This window comes from Chroicocephalus ridibundus, chromosome 3 (genome assembly GCF_963924245.1).
Source record: "Chroicocephalus ridibundus chromosome 3, bChrRid1.1, whole genome shotgun sequence".
NCBI lineage: Eukaryota > Metazoa > Chordata > Aves > Charadriiformes > Laridae > Chroicocephalus > Chroicocephalus ridibundus.
Genome location: NC_086286.1, coordinates 62,715,661 through 62,730,356, shown reverse-complemented (window position 1 = coordinate 62,730,356; position 14,696 = coordinate 62,715,661). Strand labels below are relative to the sequence as shown.

The window sequence follows — 14,696 nt, the reverse complement described above, 5'->3', positions numbered from 1 at the left end:
GACAAAACAACCAACAGCACTTAAGTTGATGTGATTATTGTGACCAGAAAAGAAAGAAAAAAAAAAAAAAAAGAAAAAGCAACACTTAAGGTAACTAAAGCAAAGAGATCCTTTGTGCGTTACCCCAGTGAAGCACCAAACACATCTCAAGACCTAGAGTTGACACTGTTTTATTTACTGTTTCTTGAGTAAGGTAGTAGGAAGCCAAGGTAAAGTCTCCTCCTTGCTCGCTGGGGACCAGTGTCTTGCAGGGTGAGGGCTTCCTGCCTAAGAGACAGATGGCTAAACGAGCTCTTCCAGGCAAGTTATCCCAGGTGTACAGGTGAGAACAAGAATAAATGCATGTGGAAGGCAGCAGTTGCTTGGGACTTTGCTCACGTGCCTCTTCTGTGCTGTCTAGATGAGGACAGCGTGTCTGGGCGTTCCTCTGAGCCACGCGGCTTTTTGTCTAAAACGCGGAGCCCTGGGCACCTCTGTGGCTGCTGTCAGGGGGAGCACAGGCTTCCCTCCTTCCCTGGGTGGCAGCACCTCTGCTTGTTGCAGAGCTGAGGCAGGGACTGATCACAGAGTATGGCCTTTTGTCTCCAGACGTTACAAAGCTGAATTTTCCACCCCTGGCAGTGTTTGACTATATGCAGTGAGGTCACATTTTTCTTGTGGCAAGTTGGGAGTTAGAGAGTTCAGCCTCCTGAAGCCCTTTCTGGGCTTTGGCACTGCTGGTCCATGCGTGACTCCAACAACCCGAAAGGTGTTGTGTCCCTGTAGAAACCCGGAGGCATTCGGGCAGTCATATCCATTCCTGTCGTGGTTGTCCCAGGAAGATCCCCTCCGGCTGTTTCAAGGCAGCAGCCAGCATCCCTCTGAAGTACCCGCTGCCCAGCCTGTTTAGCTCATCGCCAGCAGGAGGTCCAATTAACATTTTGCAACATTGGCAGTTCCATATGGAAACTACCATTCAGCCGCCTACATCTGAACTTCAGCTTTTTCCTTTCATTTAATTAAGACACAATCAAGTCAATTAGCTCATGACAGAGTTTCCCCAAAGTTAAACTCCAGATGTATGGCAAGGCGAAAGCATTCAGATGCCAATTCATTGTGCTGCTCAGAGGTAGATTATAGCTCTCCCATTTGTCAGTTTATCCACTGGGGATTAGTTGCATTTTTTCCCTTCCAAGTAGAAAATAAAAAGGGAGAAAGAAAAAAGACCTGTCTTTCCATCTGGTTCTGGTCAGGAAAAATCGATATAACATTACAGAATTCGAGAGATTTATTGAAAATGACATTGATAGTGTCAGAATGACTTCTGGGTTTTAATGGCAACATCAAACATTTTACCATGCACTGTCTTGATTTTTTTTTTCCAGTGAGCTCCAGCTCACCATACTCTATATCAAGGCGATGAATTATTGTTCTTGTCGCTAAATGGGGATAATATGCAGCTGCATAAACGTGTTGATTTTGTTGGCATAAAAATTATGACTTCCAACTCTGTGCCCTTTGGCAAGACTGTATAGAAAACCATAACACTGTCAGAAGAGGTTTCGAGGTCTCAATAAACCAAGATGACTTTTGCAGCACATCCCTGCAGGGCAGCCTGGTGCAGTGAGAGGAAGGGAAAAAATAACTGTACCAACTAACTGGTAGTTAATAAGCGTAGAAATCATTCAGACCCAAATCCACACATAAGGTAGCTTTGAACTGAAGCCATTGCATCTTCTGTTGTGTTTCTTAATTCGTTTATGGTTAGATGCAGCAATGCCCTGACTCACCTCTATTACAACAAAAAGGTTACCCTCACACACTTTAAGGGTGATGTAGTGATGCCATGGTCATACTGCAAGATACCCAATGCCAGTGAAAGTATTGGATGCCAGTACTACCTTAGTTACCTCAATATGGGTGGAGGACTTGGTTCTGTGCCTTTTCCCCTCTCAGTCGTGTTCCCCAGCGGTGGGGAGGAGGAGAGGCTGGAGGCAGGCCGTTGCTTTGTCTGGCCACTCTGTGCCTTGCTTTTCTTGCCAAGGATCCAGAGCAGAACTGCAGTGCAGGTAGGTGAGCCTTGGGAGGCAAGTGGGTGGGAGAAGGGACTAAAACATGAAAGGTGCAGTACCCAGAGAGGTGGAGAAAGAAGATAATTTACCGCTCTGCCAATACCGTCTTGTACTTAGCCCCAATATGAGAAAGAATCCCTTAAATATAGATCCCAGTGCTCCAGCAAGATTACGTCATTTGTGGAGAAGGTGCTGGTGAGGCGAGTAGAGAGACAGAAGAAAGAAAAAATGCTTCTGACTACTCATTCCGAAGGTTTAGTGGCATTGCAATCCTGTAATATTATTTTTTTTAGTATAAGAAAGATTCAGGTGATATTGTACATTCTCATGTAAAGTACAGCAACTGTTTTTCTCGCGGAAGGCCCATTCCATACACGTTGCATCACCCATGATGTGTATGAATTCCCGTATCTTTGTAAATGAGTGAACTTAGCTACCCGAGTGCAGCGTCACATTCCTCCTGGCATTCTCTCTCTTGCTCATGGATGAATGGCCCCAAAACTGCTTTCTACAGAGGACCATGACTCTCACTCCTGGTTAGGGTGTTCTTCTTTGGGAAGGGAAGGATAGTAGATTTCAACACTGTTTGTTCGGGAAGGGGGGAGGAACCCAAGTCTTTCACCTACCCTGTGAATGCTTTAGACAACAGTACGCCTATTTTGCGGACTACCCAGGTTCAGGCACATGGTATGTGCCAGGCTGTGTGGCACTGCCAGGCTCGTGGTTGGAGTGTCCTGATGTCCCAGCTGCAGCTGGGAAGCTGATTTAGGCTCCCTGCTCAGCCCAGTCACTGGCTTCCACCCCCTGGCCACAGTCTGCTCCTCCCCCAGCCCGGACACTTCAAGTGTTCGTATGATTGTGCTGAAGACTAATTCACTGAAGTGGCCCAGATTGAAAATAACCTTTTTAAAAAGGAAAGAGGGCAGAAAGGGGAAGGCATTTTTGGTCAGGATCATTCAGAGATCTACTTGCGATGAAGCCCAGTGAACAGTTGTATTTTTACAACTGAAGGGATGGTGTATTTTTTTAGGGTCAGGAATGAGCAGATGGAAGCGCAGAGAAGAAACTTCCCAGGCTGACTTCATCACCAAAGCCACTCTGCTGTGAAACTCCTGCCTGGGATGCTGTTTTATGTACATCAAGTCAGAGGTTTCAGATAGTTTTAATATCATGAATAACGGCATCTGTACCTTCAGAGTCAGGGAGCATCTGATCAGAGTTTCTCATGCTCCCAAGAGCACAACTTTTGACATAACACACCTAAATTCTGCCATGTTTCTTTTCTTGGATGTCACCTTAAGTGCCTTTTACTGCAGGATCTCAAGAATGTTTGTGACAAGAATAAACTAATTAAACTTTATTTATTAGCATTGATTCCAGTGTACTTGTTATCAGCTTGGAGTCTCTGTAAGACTAAATTAAAATGATTCATGTTTTTCATACCATGTGGTGGTGTTGGCCAAGCCACACAACACAAAACTCCATTTTAAACATCGTTCAGATAAGACTTATTAAACAGCAATTTTATAAGATATTCCCTACTAGAGTACAACAAAGTCTGTCTAATAAACTCTTTGTGCGTGGGACTAAATGTGAGTGTGGACTAACATGAGAAAGAATCTTAAAACTATTCAGATTCAGTAAAGGATTCTTCTGCAGAAAAATCTTCCAAGTGTACTGCTACTGTAGCTAGCTACTTAATTACTCAGATTTGACCTTTTTTAGATAATCAGTGATTCAAATTACTAGTTGTAAACTACAAGCAAGGAAATTTGATCTGTTATCTATTAAACTATGGTTCTACTAGAAAAAGAATAGCATAAGGGCATCGTGGTGTGGGGTTTTTTTTCCATATATCTTGTATTACTCCTAGTATTCAGTTGTGAAGTTAGGGTCTTCTACTGGCTTTCCACTTTCACTGCCAAGAGTGAAAATATACAGAAGTAAGAATACAGAACAACTTACGGCATAAATGTAGCCCTCTTTCTGATCATGTATTTTCTTTGAGTCAAAGCTTTTAAAAAATGGTCTTACCACGTTCCAGATCGAAGGTCCAGAACCAGCAGAATCACAGCTGTTTACTTCAGAGGAATTTATATTAGGCTTGCTTGAAATGATCTCATGGATAATTTTTTGTTGCATTTTGCTTTTGTAAAGTTAGTTATAAGTTCTTACCTGAAGATGGTGTTAGCGTGTGTCAGTGCTGACAGTGTACTATGAGTTCTCAGAGCTGAAGTGTATTATACCCCAAGAAAACTGTGATGAACTCACACACCTGCTTCCGCCGCACGTCTCTGGAGTTCACTCACAGCAGAAAAGTGTCTCCTCGGCAGCTACAAAGATCAGCATTGCTTATTGCAAGTAGCCTTCCTAGGATAAGACGTGTTCAGGCGTTTTCATCTTTGGGTGTTTATAGGAAAGTTGGGGTCATCCATACACGGATCTAATCTTTGCTGGCTGCCCTCAAGCTCGGGGGGAGGCTGTCCTTTTTGTGTCCTTCATCTGTCTCATGGTCTATGCCGGCATGATTTGGCTTCACAGTGTCTCAGCGTTGTTGTTGGTCTTTTCCAACAAGGTCTCCTCTTCGCTGACATCAACATGTGTGGTTCGTATACTTACTTCTTATCCTTCTTATGTACACTTTTTATCCTTCACGTGTAAAATCTGCACCTAGCACAAAGGACTGGAATATAATAACATAAACTATGCAGGTAGTATAGTCAAAAGTCCTAACGTCGAACTTAATAATGGTATTTATTGAAGTCGATGAAGTGACTCATGGGCTTTTTGAAGATGGTGGGAAGAAGGCAGGAGTTGAAGGCACTGTACAAATAAAAGAATAACACAAGTGACCAAGCTCTTCTAATCTTGGAAGGCTGTTTCCTTTCATCTCAGTGAATATGTATAACATTTATAATGATTAATAGAAGGTACATAAGCTCTCTGAGGTGAAAAATACCCTGCTTTATTCTTGAACAGTACATGACCTATAAAGCAAACAGTGTAAATCTTAAACATCAGTTTCCTGCTGAGTATTTCAAAGATGGGGAGTAATAGCTTTTGAAAAGATCTTTCTATAAACGCTCTGGAATGTCATTGCTGAAATTGTTTTTTTCCTAGGAAATTTATTAATTGGTAAAATGTGCTACCTTATGATTGCTTTTGAATATAAATAAGTCCTTTTTTTTTCTAGAAATGTTACTTTATCTTAGGTTGTTTCTGAAATCAATCTATGGTGTTTGGCCATGCTTATTCCTCCTTCCCAGATAGATATTTGGGGCCTCTTTTCAAATGAAAGAACTGGTACAAGGCCAATGGTTTATTAAATTCCCAATTGTGAGCACTTGTTGAACTCTTTTGATAAATCAACTCCTCATCTTCTATTGTTGGAAGGAGTTAATGTTGAATCCTGTTTTCAAAAGTTACAGTCTTCCTGCGCAGAATTATTCACCACTAAATGGATCCCTTTTCTCATATGTTAGCTCTTTTGAAGCAGGCAGATTTCTTGAGCTAGGATGAATATCATAATTTCAGAGTTAAATATTTTCAGCAGAGGGCAAAGCAGGGACTGATGCAAATCCATGTTTCTCTGTGCGGAGCTGTTGGAGCCATAATCCTCCATTCCTGCTGGTAGGCACTGGAGAAAAAAAATTTAGATGAGGCTTTTGTGAAAGTGGTTGTCTGCAATAGACTGGACTCCATGACCCAAGAGGATTTGAACAGAGCTATGTTTATAAAGACCGTGCTGTTTGTCACCACGGTGCAGGCTCTTCACATCAATAACCCAGCCTTTCTAAGCTGGTGGAGACAAGAACATGGGTTTTGTCCCGCTGCCTCCAAGGAGCGGGTAGCCTTTCCCTCTAATGAGCTGATGGGCTGCCTCTGCCAGTGAGATAATGCTTGGCTCCTGTCCCAGGACAAAACTCTTCAGCCATCAGATCCTGGTCTCTTTTCTTCAGCACTTCACTGAAGATTCTTTGGATTTACTAGCACAGATTTCACAGAGCAACCATGTCTTTACACATCCGTTAATGCCACAGGAATCTTGATTGGGAAGGACCTCGGAAAGTCACTCAGTCCAGTCCCTTCTTCAGAGTAGGACTGTTACCGAAAGTAGGTGAGGTCAGCCCTGGCTGAACCTCCAAAATGTCCCAAGACCTGCTCCAGTGCTGTGCCACCCACCTCCGGGAAGTGTTTTCCTTACGTCTAAGCTGACTCTCCCCAGCCACAAGCTGTGGCCCTTGCCCCTTCTGATATCAACTGGAATTGCAACTACCTTCCAGGTAAACGTACTTCTCCCTTAGATCCAGTTTCCAGCAGAGGCTTCTGTATTCCACAAGGGATTGTACAACATAGGCAGTGACCGTAAGCATAGACAAAAGTGCGATCCCTAATTCCAGGTGAGGCAGCCCCACAGAGGTCCTTCTGCTGTGCCACGCCTCTCTCTCTCTGCAGAGCTGCTCGCTGCCTCTGGTGGTCTTCTCATCCCCACCTCTCACCTGGCTTCGCAAGGTCTCTAGGGTGGCAGCTGGTTTGTTTTAAGGGAGTTGCAGCTTAAGTGTCCCTAAAGATCGCCCTGTTTCATTCTCTAGGATGCACAAGTGAGGAAGCTGGGGTTTTGTACTTGTGCAAGGGGTAGACGTATCTGTGTCCTTGCCAAAAGCTTGGCGTTTTACATTGAAAGCCCATTTGCGCACTTTTCTTCCATCTTATCTCCATGTTATAGACCAGAACATACACAAGGAAAATACTTAAATAAAATCTTTAAATTCCAATGCATCGGAATAACAGTAATTTACCCTGGAGAAGTTTTCCATCTCTCTGACAGTACAGAATTTGTTAAATTTTATGGCATAACTCACTCAGATTTATTGATTTAAATGCTATCGTTTTCATACAAATTTATCTCTGGTTTTAACTTCATAGACTTCAATGAAGTTATACAATGGATCTTTTTTCCCAGTACTTTATTTCAAAACATTGGAAATAAAGTTTCTTGGACTCTGATTGCATTACATCAGCTTTCTCACAGAAAAGATATTTTTTTAGCATCCTGGATCAATCTAAAGTCTAGGACAAATATAGGACTCATTAAATGCCATTTGTCTGAGAAGCAGAATAATAAGATTGCACCATGATGTTATATGTCTGAATATGTATCTTTTTTGCAGCTAGGACACAGGACCAGGATTCAGGAAGCCATTTGGCAAACATAAAATTAAGCACTTAACAATTCTGTGCTTCATATTTTCCATCTGTAAAATGGGGACAGCGATATTTCCTTCTTTGAATAGCACTTTCTGATTTAATCATCTATGATTATCATGATTACTGTTGACAATGGCAGAAACTCTGTTCCGAATTGGTTATAATTAGAATGTTTAGATGAATGAAAGCAATTACAGAGCCCTTATGCCGCAAACATTTAAGCCTGTGATTAATTTTATGTACGTAAGTAATCACAGTTACTTCAGTGAAGCTGCTCACGTGAATAAAATTAAGCATATCTGAAGTGTTTGCAGGACCACGAATGGAAGGCTCTAAGAAACCTCAGTTCTTAAATAGAAATAGATAATAGTAGACTCCTTAGGAAAATTTCCGGGACATTTATTTTAACTGTATGCTATGGCATGTTGTAGAATGAGTCTTATTTTGGTTCACAAAACTTGATGTTACAGCCATCAATGATAAATATTGGCTTTCATATCACTCAATATGTTTTTGCAGAAAAGTAATCCTTCATTAAATTTTGGCTACAGCCCAGAAGCTTATTGTTAAATGCGTTTTGTTAATAAGAAGCCTGACTCACGGCAGGCTGTGCTGTGAATGACTGATTACCAGGGATGTCAAACGGACCTATTCCCATTCTGCTGCCAGAACAGTTATCTTTAGAGCTTGTTTAAGAAATGATTTGTTTCACTCAAAAGAAATAGTTTATGTTTTTGCATTGTAAGGGTTTTGTTTTCTATATGATGACAGCTAGTTATTCAGCTTTACCAAAGATAAGAAAAAGTCGCCCAAACATGTGTTGAAAGAAACTCTGCAGTAGCGGTGAAAAACCGCAGAAACATGCAGATGTGCCAGATGCGTGTCGCGAGAAGCAAGTTCTGGCCTGCTGCAGCTGAGGTGCTGAGCAGCAGTGAAGCCCAGGGCTAGCTGAGGTGGGGACTGGCTAGTGACCACGGGCTGCAGTCAAGTGCCCTTTGGCTGCTTTCTGGAACAGAAAACACGTGGGCCCACACACAGCCTGTTGCAGTCTAGTAGTGGAGGAGTGTAGCTGTCGGGTACCATTTTGTTTTGCATCCTTCAGTTACCTTTATTTTTCTTGTTTATACAGTTGATGGTTTGGATAAGGCTTCAATTGCTAACTCGGATGGACCAGCCCCAGGATCCCAAACTCCCCCCTTCAAGAGGAAGGGCAAACTCTCCACCATTGGCAAAATCTTTAAACCTTGGAAATGGCGGAAGAAGAAGACTAGTGACAAATTCAGAGAAACGTCGGCAGGTATGTCTGTGGCCCTTTGGGGGCAAATAGTAGAAAACACTGTGGTGGCTTTGCAGAGTAGTATTTGAAAAGCTCTTGGAGGTTGTTAGATGGCAGGGATTATTTAGGCACAGTATTTGACATACAGAAAAACAGTTCGATCCTTGGCAAGGAAAAACCTAAGCTTGTTCAGCTTCTGTCCTGAACCTATCACCAAAAATATGCAGTTTATTTGTTTACTATACATTATATATGGTATTCTTTTGATGTTGACAGTACTCTCTTCTTTCAACTAAGAAACACTAGGCTTTATGTTACATATCCTCAAATATGTTGGAAATGTCTCTACGTCCTCCTAATAGTCCATGACTTGGATTGTGAAACGTACCTTGCCCCCATGGGGACAGAAGTTTGGTCTGTTCAGAGGGGAGAAGCAGACGTGGCCGTGCCCAGCAGAAGAACAAGGATCAGCTTTGCGACCACTGCCTTCATACAGGCTGCTCTGCCCCTTCACTCCCCCATTGAGAAGGCTTGAAGAATGGTCTGAAATAAAATGCTGTGATTGAATTACATTTCTTCTGATAAAGAGGAAGTTTGAGGGCTGGGATTCACTGAGCTAAACACAGTTGCTTGGTGCGACTTGAGATGCTCTGGGGTGTCCTGTCTACTCTCCTAGAAGGTTCTGCATCGTATTTGCCATCCCTGTGCAGACACCTCCAAAACCCTGGGGCACCTCAAGTGGCTGTAGGCACCCATGTTTAAGAAACTGAATGCCACCCTGCATATATGTGTGTGTGTCTCTGTGTGTCACAGCTCTGGCCAAGATTTCTCCAGAAAAATCCCAAACTTATGGTTTGGAATTCAGACATTTGACGTTGCGCTTCTCTAAACTTGAGCCTAAACAGAGTCCAGGGAGTGTTTATGAGCTCTTCAGATTCATTACCACAGTGCAAGCCCTTTCCATGGCTCTAGGCAACAAACCCAAAACGAATCTCCTGAGGTATCCTCACTAGGCTTTCCTGAACTCCTAGGAGTATGCTGCTTGACATTTTAAACCCATAGCAACCCTTGACAATTACAGCAAGGAACTCTATGGTTTTGCAGTGTAACTTGTAAAATTTGCTTTATTTACACAAAAGGTAAAAAGAAGCCATCTTTTGTGATGCCATCATGACTCCAGATACCAACTGAAGTTTTGGACAATCTTTCTGAGATCCTCAAATCCTTCTCTCAGTCTCTCTCTTTGGTTTTGTTTTTTTTTTTTTTTAAACTTTCCTGGTTAGACTGCAACAAAACCCCCACAATTTCTTCTACTGCTGCGATAAAAAAAAATCCTCTCTCTGCTATCTCCTTCGTTGCTTCCAGTTTCCTTCAGCTTCTCCAGTACTTTTATCATACTGCTAGAGCAAAGTTATTTCTAGTTAATGACTCCTGAATGTTCTGCAGCTACTGTTGGACAGGTATGTGATTTTATATGCAGTGAATTCTCCAGAATAATCACCATTCATAGGCTGTGTATACAGAGATTTCCCAAACTGTCACAACGTATTAGCGTGTGTTAAGTTGTTATATCATTAAATAATAATGCATGTGTCATTTTGCAGTTATTTTTTTACAAATCAATGAATTCAACAATTCATGTTAAATACAGTATTTCTTATGTTGTACTGTCTTTCTTCAGAGGCCTCAATCCAGTCTTACACGCATGATGCATCAATTCTTACAATACCAAAGCAAAGCATGTGTTTTTATTTATTTTACAAAAGGAGGAACTCAGGCACAAAGAAATTAAGGTGGTCAACATTTCCAAAAATGCCTCCTAGTTACTTGCTTGTACTTAATTTGCCTGTCTTGTTTATGATGGTGTGGTCCCTCAAGTCCATTCAGGGCTGTGGAGAACCCACAGTTCCCATTGGCACTGACTGCCGATGGAGTTATTATGGACAATTTATCTCAAGGTGAGCACCTGAAAAATGGAGATGCGTAGCAGTACGTGTAATGGACAGAAAGCATTAAATAATTTCAGAACAGTAAATGAAAATCAAGCTTTAAAATTATACTATAGATACAAACAGACAAATTTCGAGCCACAAAATATCTTTTTCAGGTGCCATACAGCTACGGTAGTTTGTAATAAGGGTTGTTATCTCTCTCCCCGGACCTTGCTGCAGTCATACACGTAGACCATCAGAGCTAAGGTACTGGTGACACTACAGCAGGGTTTGTGTAACGTTTTACATTCCGAGCCCAGTTTTGCCACTGTGTGCTCTCAATGCATAGCTGCATTTATTACCCTTAAGAAAGAGGTAATTATTGGGAAGCAGTGTCCACTGTAACTACCTCAGAACTAGTTTTCCAGTGATAATTTATCTTCCCAGTTCTGTCAGCTGTGTCTGTTGACTTCCTCTGCCTCCTGCGTACTGGCACCAGTTTTGCCAAGAGCAGATCACAAACCTGATCCAGCTAAAAACAAATCCAGCAAAATTTAACAAGAAGTAGTAGTTTTTACTCTTCTGCGAAGGTTACCACTTGGACTGCTATCAATAAAGTGCTCTGAAGCAGAGAGGAAAAACAGAGCCACTTTTTTGGATAACTTCTTAAAATTTAGACAACCTGTTTTTTCTCTCATTTCAGCTGTGGTTTTGCAGCACTGCCATTTAGGTCTGGAAACTGAAAGAGTAATATAGACCTCCTTGTCTTTTTTCGAAGTTAAAGCTTTATTTTGTGATCAATCTTTTCTTAAAAATGGAGAGCACTAGGGTGCAAGCAGAAATCCATAAAAGTTACGAGAATTTGCGGTACAAATTGGCAGAAGAGGAGGGTAGGTAGTAAAAGATAAGTATAGTCTGTAGATCATATAAGTGGGAGCTCTTTTGGTCAATTTAATACATGATTTTATATAATTATGTATTGAAAAGGGGAAGTTAATTATCTGCACAATGAAGTATCTCTGTAAATGGTACAGTGTTTGGGAAAAGTTCAGTGCAGGAGGAGGAGAAAACAGCTGACTAACCGAAGTCCCCGCTCTAAGTCCAGTCACAACACTTTGTATCTACAGTCCTTTGGGGCAAAAAAGCAACTAACGTTCTTGATTCACTAAGTGCTTAATGTGTCTTGTGTATCTAGAAGTATCATCTTCTATATAGGCTTTTAAATTACCCTGAAAACCTTTAATTTTTTACTTCATTGTTTAGCTAGCATTCTACTAGAGAATTGTGGTACATACTCAAACTCTTATGCAGGAAAGACTGTTATTATATTTAATAACATAACCTAAACCAGCTAATAAAGTACAAACCCATTCTAATGCTCTGAATAATATAAACTATATGGTTTGTGAAGAGTAAATATACAAAATTCAATGCATGTCTTGGTGAACAGAACTTAAGATGTTGTACAGGAAATTTGGGAATTTTTTATTTTTTTCATTTTTCGGTAGATTTTTTTTTTTCTCTAAGGAGTATATGTGCTCTATTTTTAATAAAGTTCTGCTTTTCCATCCTGATACACTGTAAAATTTGATTTATTTGGATGGAATTATACAAACATAGTGACATAGGGAATTAATTTCAGATTTTCAAAACTTTTGTAATGTTTTGTACATTCGATATATGAGCTTGTATTTTTATGTCCCAGTTTATGTGCTTTTCGCCAACTATGATAATATTTAGTGGTTTGGGTTTTTTCCTTAAAATGAAACTCTGAGTTCTGTAATATTTGCAGATCTTGACATTCACCTCAAAACCAGCTCACTAAGCTAGGGAGAAAGGAAGAAAGTAAACCTGGGTAGTATGAATTGTAAGAGTTCTAAACATAAATAAAAGGTTCCCAAACTATTTTCCCCCTAAATTTCATATGAGAGTTTTACCCCTTGCGACTCTCTAAGATGTAACCCAGAAGAATAGTTCCCAGAGCTTTTATGTGGAGAAAGAAGAATGTATCTAAGCACTGATTAGTCTCTGCAGAGCAAAGATTTGGAGCACATCTTCAAGGCAAATACGCTTCATAGTCTTGCTTAGGTGTTATTGCCGTTTGCCCTCCTATCTACATACGAAGCTTCAGTGCTTCCAGGAAGCTTCCAGTGCTCTCCTGCAGTTACTCCTCTGTCTTAGCCAGAAATGCAGATGCCCTCCTCACATATCTCCTTAAAGAGAATAATAGGGATAAATTGTACTGTTCTGCAGCACTAACTGTAAGGGGCTGCATCCCCAAAAATCCCAGAAACAGACAGGGTGCCAGCCCCAGCTGTATCTTGAATAAGCTGTAGCTTTTCAGTGCTAATCAGGTTAGCTTGCAGTGAAAGTACGTCTTTACATGCTTGAGGGCTGTGTCCCCGTCAGGAAGCCACAGAGCTGTAGGGAGATATTAATTTGCTTCTAAACTCCATGTATGTAAGGTATGGAATCTTACTTACTGACTTACGTTTGTGTATGTGCTTCCTGTGAGGCTGGAATTTGAAATGAAAACTAGTTTGGATTGCATTCATCCTGTCTCAGATGGTAGTTTCAGGGGGGAAGAAAAAAGTATTAAAAAATAGTTATCCCTGTATTTCTTGAGGAAACAGATCCAGGACCAACAGAGACTGAGAAGATGCATTTACTTGGTTTTCCCCTGATGCATGCTGACTGCACGAAGAAACTTGCTTATCTAACTTGAGAAGGAAATGGGAAAACATCCATACAAAATAAAAATCCTACAGGAAATCCTCTTCCTCGGGCTACTCAATGAGGGATATATTTACATTACAGACCAGGGTATGTGTATGTGCGTGTGTGTGCGTGCATCTTACATGCAGGAAGCTGATTTCCTGGCCCGAGGCCATGGGATGGTATGACGATTGTCACATTTATTGCCGATTCTCTTAACAGGGCTACAACTTGATAAATCTGTGTGCAGCTGAAGAAAGAGTTTCTTCTCAGACAGAATGTGGGCTATTGGAAAGAGCTTTTCTTGCTTTATCTGGGCTTTCAATAGGCTTTTTGAAATAGGCTCTTGCTACAGCCTTGCCAGGGTACCATGTACCATGCAGTGCTTTGACAAAATCTCACGTGACTCTCCTATGCCAGCAACTGAAAGATGTTCGTAAACAGCAAATACCGCAAACATCAAAAGAAGAAGGAGGACTAGATGTGGAAGTATTTGTGCCAACGTGGGAATGATGGATGGAACTTTTTCCTTTAGCAACAACATATTTTCCATGCTGTATCTCAGAAAATCTGTTCTCTGGGCACCAGTTGTATACTTTCTGCCTAGAGGGCTTTCAAAGTTAAGTAAAAACAAACAGAAGATGGCATCATCTCAAGGGTTTCTCCCCTCTGCAGTGTTTTGCCATGAAGGAAAAGGCGGCAGCAGTTTGTGTCTTGGCACGAAGTAGATGCCGCTTCAAAGCTCCACTGCAAGAGTATGTGCAGACAGGGAGCAGAAGGTGATTTTAGCTCTCACTAAGTCAGAGAAAAATTAAAAATCAGAATTCTCTTGTGCTTCACTTGGAAGACCAACACTAAAGACTGGAGAACATCCAGAAGCTCATAGCACTCCCTGAGTCAGAGAATGGGGTTTAAGATTGTCCGAGGTTTGTAGCTGCGGAATATCACTAAGCAGTCTCTTTGGAGGGGATAGGGAGGGAAGGATGGAAACTGATTTTTGAGGTAAACTGTTCTAATGATTAGTGTTACTATTACTTATATTGGGCTAAAAATACAAACGTTTGTGGGATCCCTTGAACAACTAAGATTTACTCAAGTAAACGAGGGCTGCGTACAGTGTGATGAATTGACGCGCTTGCTGACAGTTACACCTGAAGTCAGGGCAAGCTTTGCTTTTGACTGCAGTAGGGGAAGGATTTTGACATGGGATTTTTTGAGTCTGCTGGAGCATGATGTTCGAGAGTGGAGCCTTCCTCACCTCAGCATTCCTCAGCAGGCAAGGACTGATAACCAGTTACACTCACAGTCAGGACTGACTTGTTTGCGTTATTGATCTCAATACATACATGTATACAGATGGAGAAATTATTTCCATTTTATTATTGCTTAACGTTATAAACAATGTGTTGATGTTAATGTTGAAATGTTACATATATTCACACTTTTGTATATACACGTATATATCTATATATCATATAGATATATCTATATATCATATAGATACGTTAAGATATA

The 14,696-nt window shown here is 41.2% G+C and overlaps 1 protein-coding gene across 6 annotated transcripts in view; it reads left to right on the top strand.

The window, feature by feature from the left end:
• PHACTR2 (phosphatase and actin regulator 2) overlaps positions 1 to 14,696 on the top strand; it is a 138,491-nt gene that overhangs the window by 82,421 nt on the left and 41,374 nt on the right. For all 6 annotated transcript variants that reach the window (XR_010070335.1, XM_063329432.1, XM_063329435.1 and 3 more), the window contains exon 2: positions 8,389 to 8,556. Coding sequence is in view for 5 of the 6 variants with exons in the window: in XM_063329432.1 (XP_063185502.1) it covers positions 8,389 to 8,556 (168 nt within the window). In the remaining variant the exon portion in view is untranslated. The remainder of the gene's footprint in view (positions 1 to 8,388; positions 8,557 to 14,696) is intronic.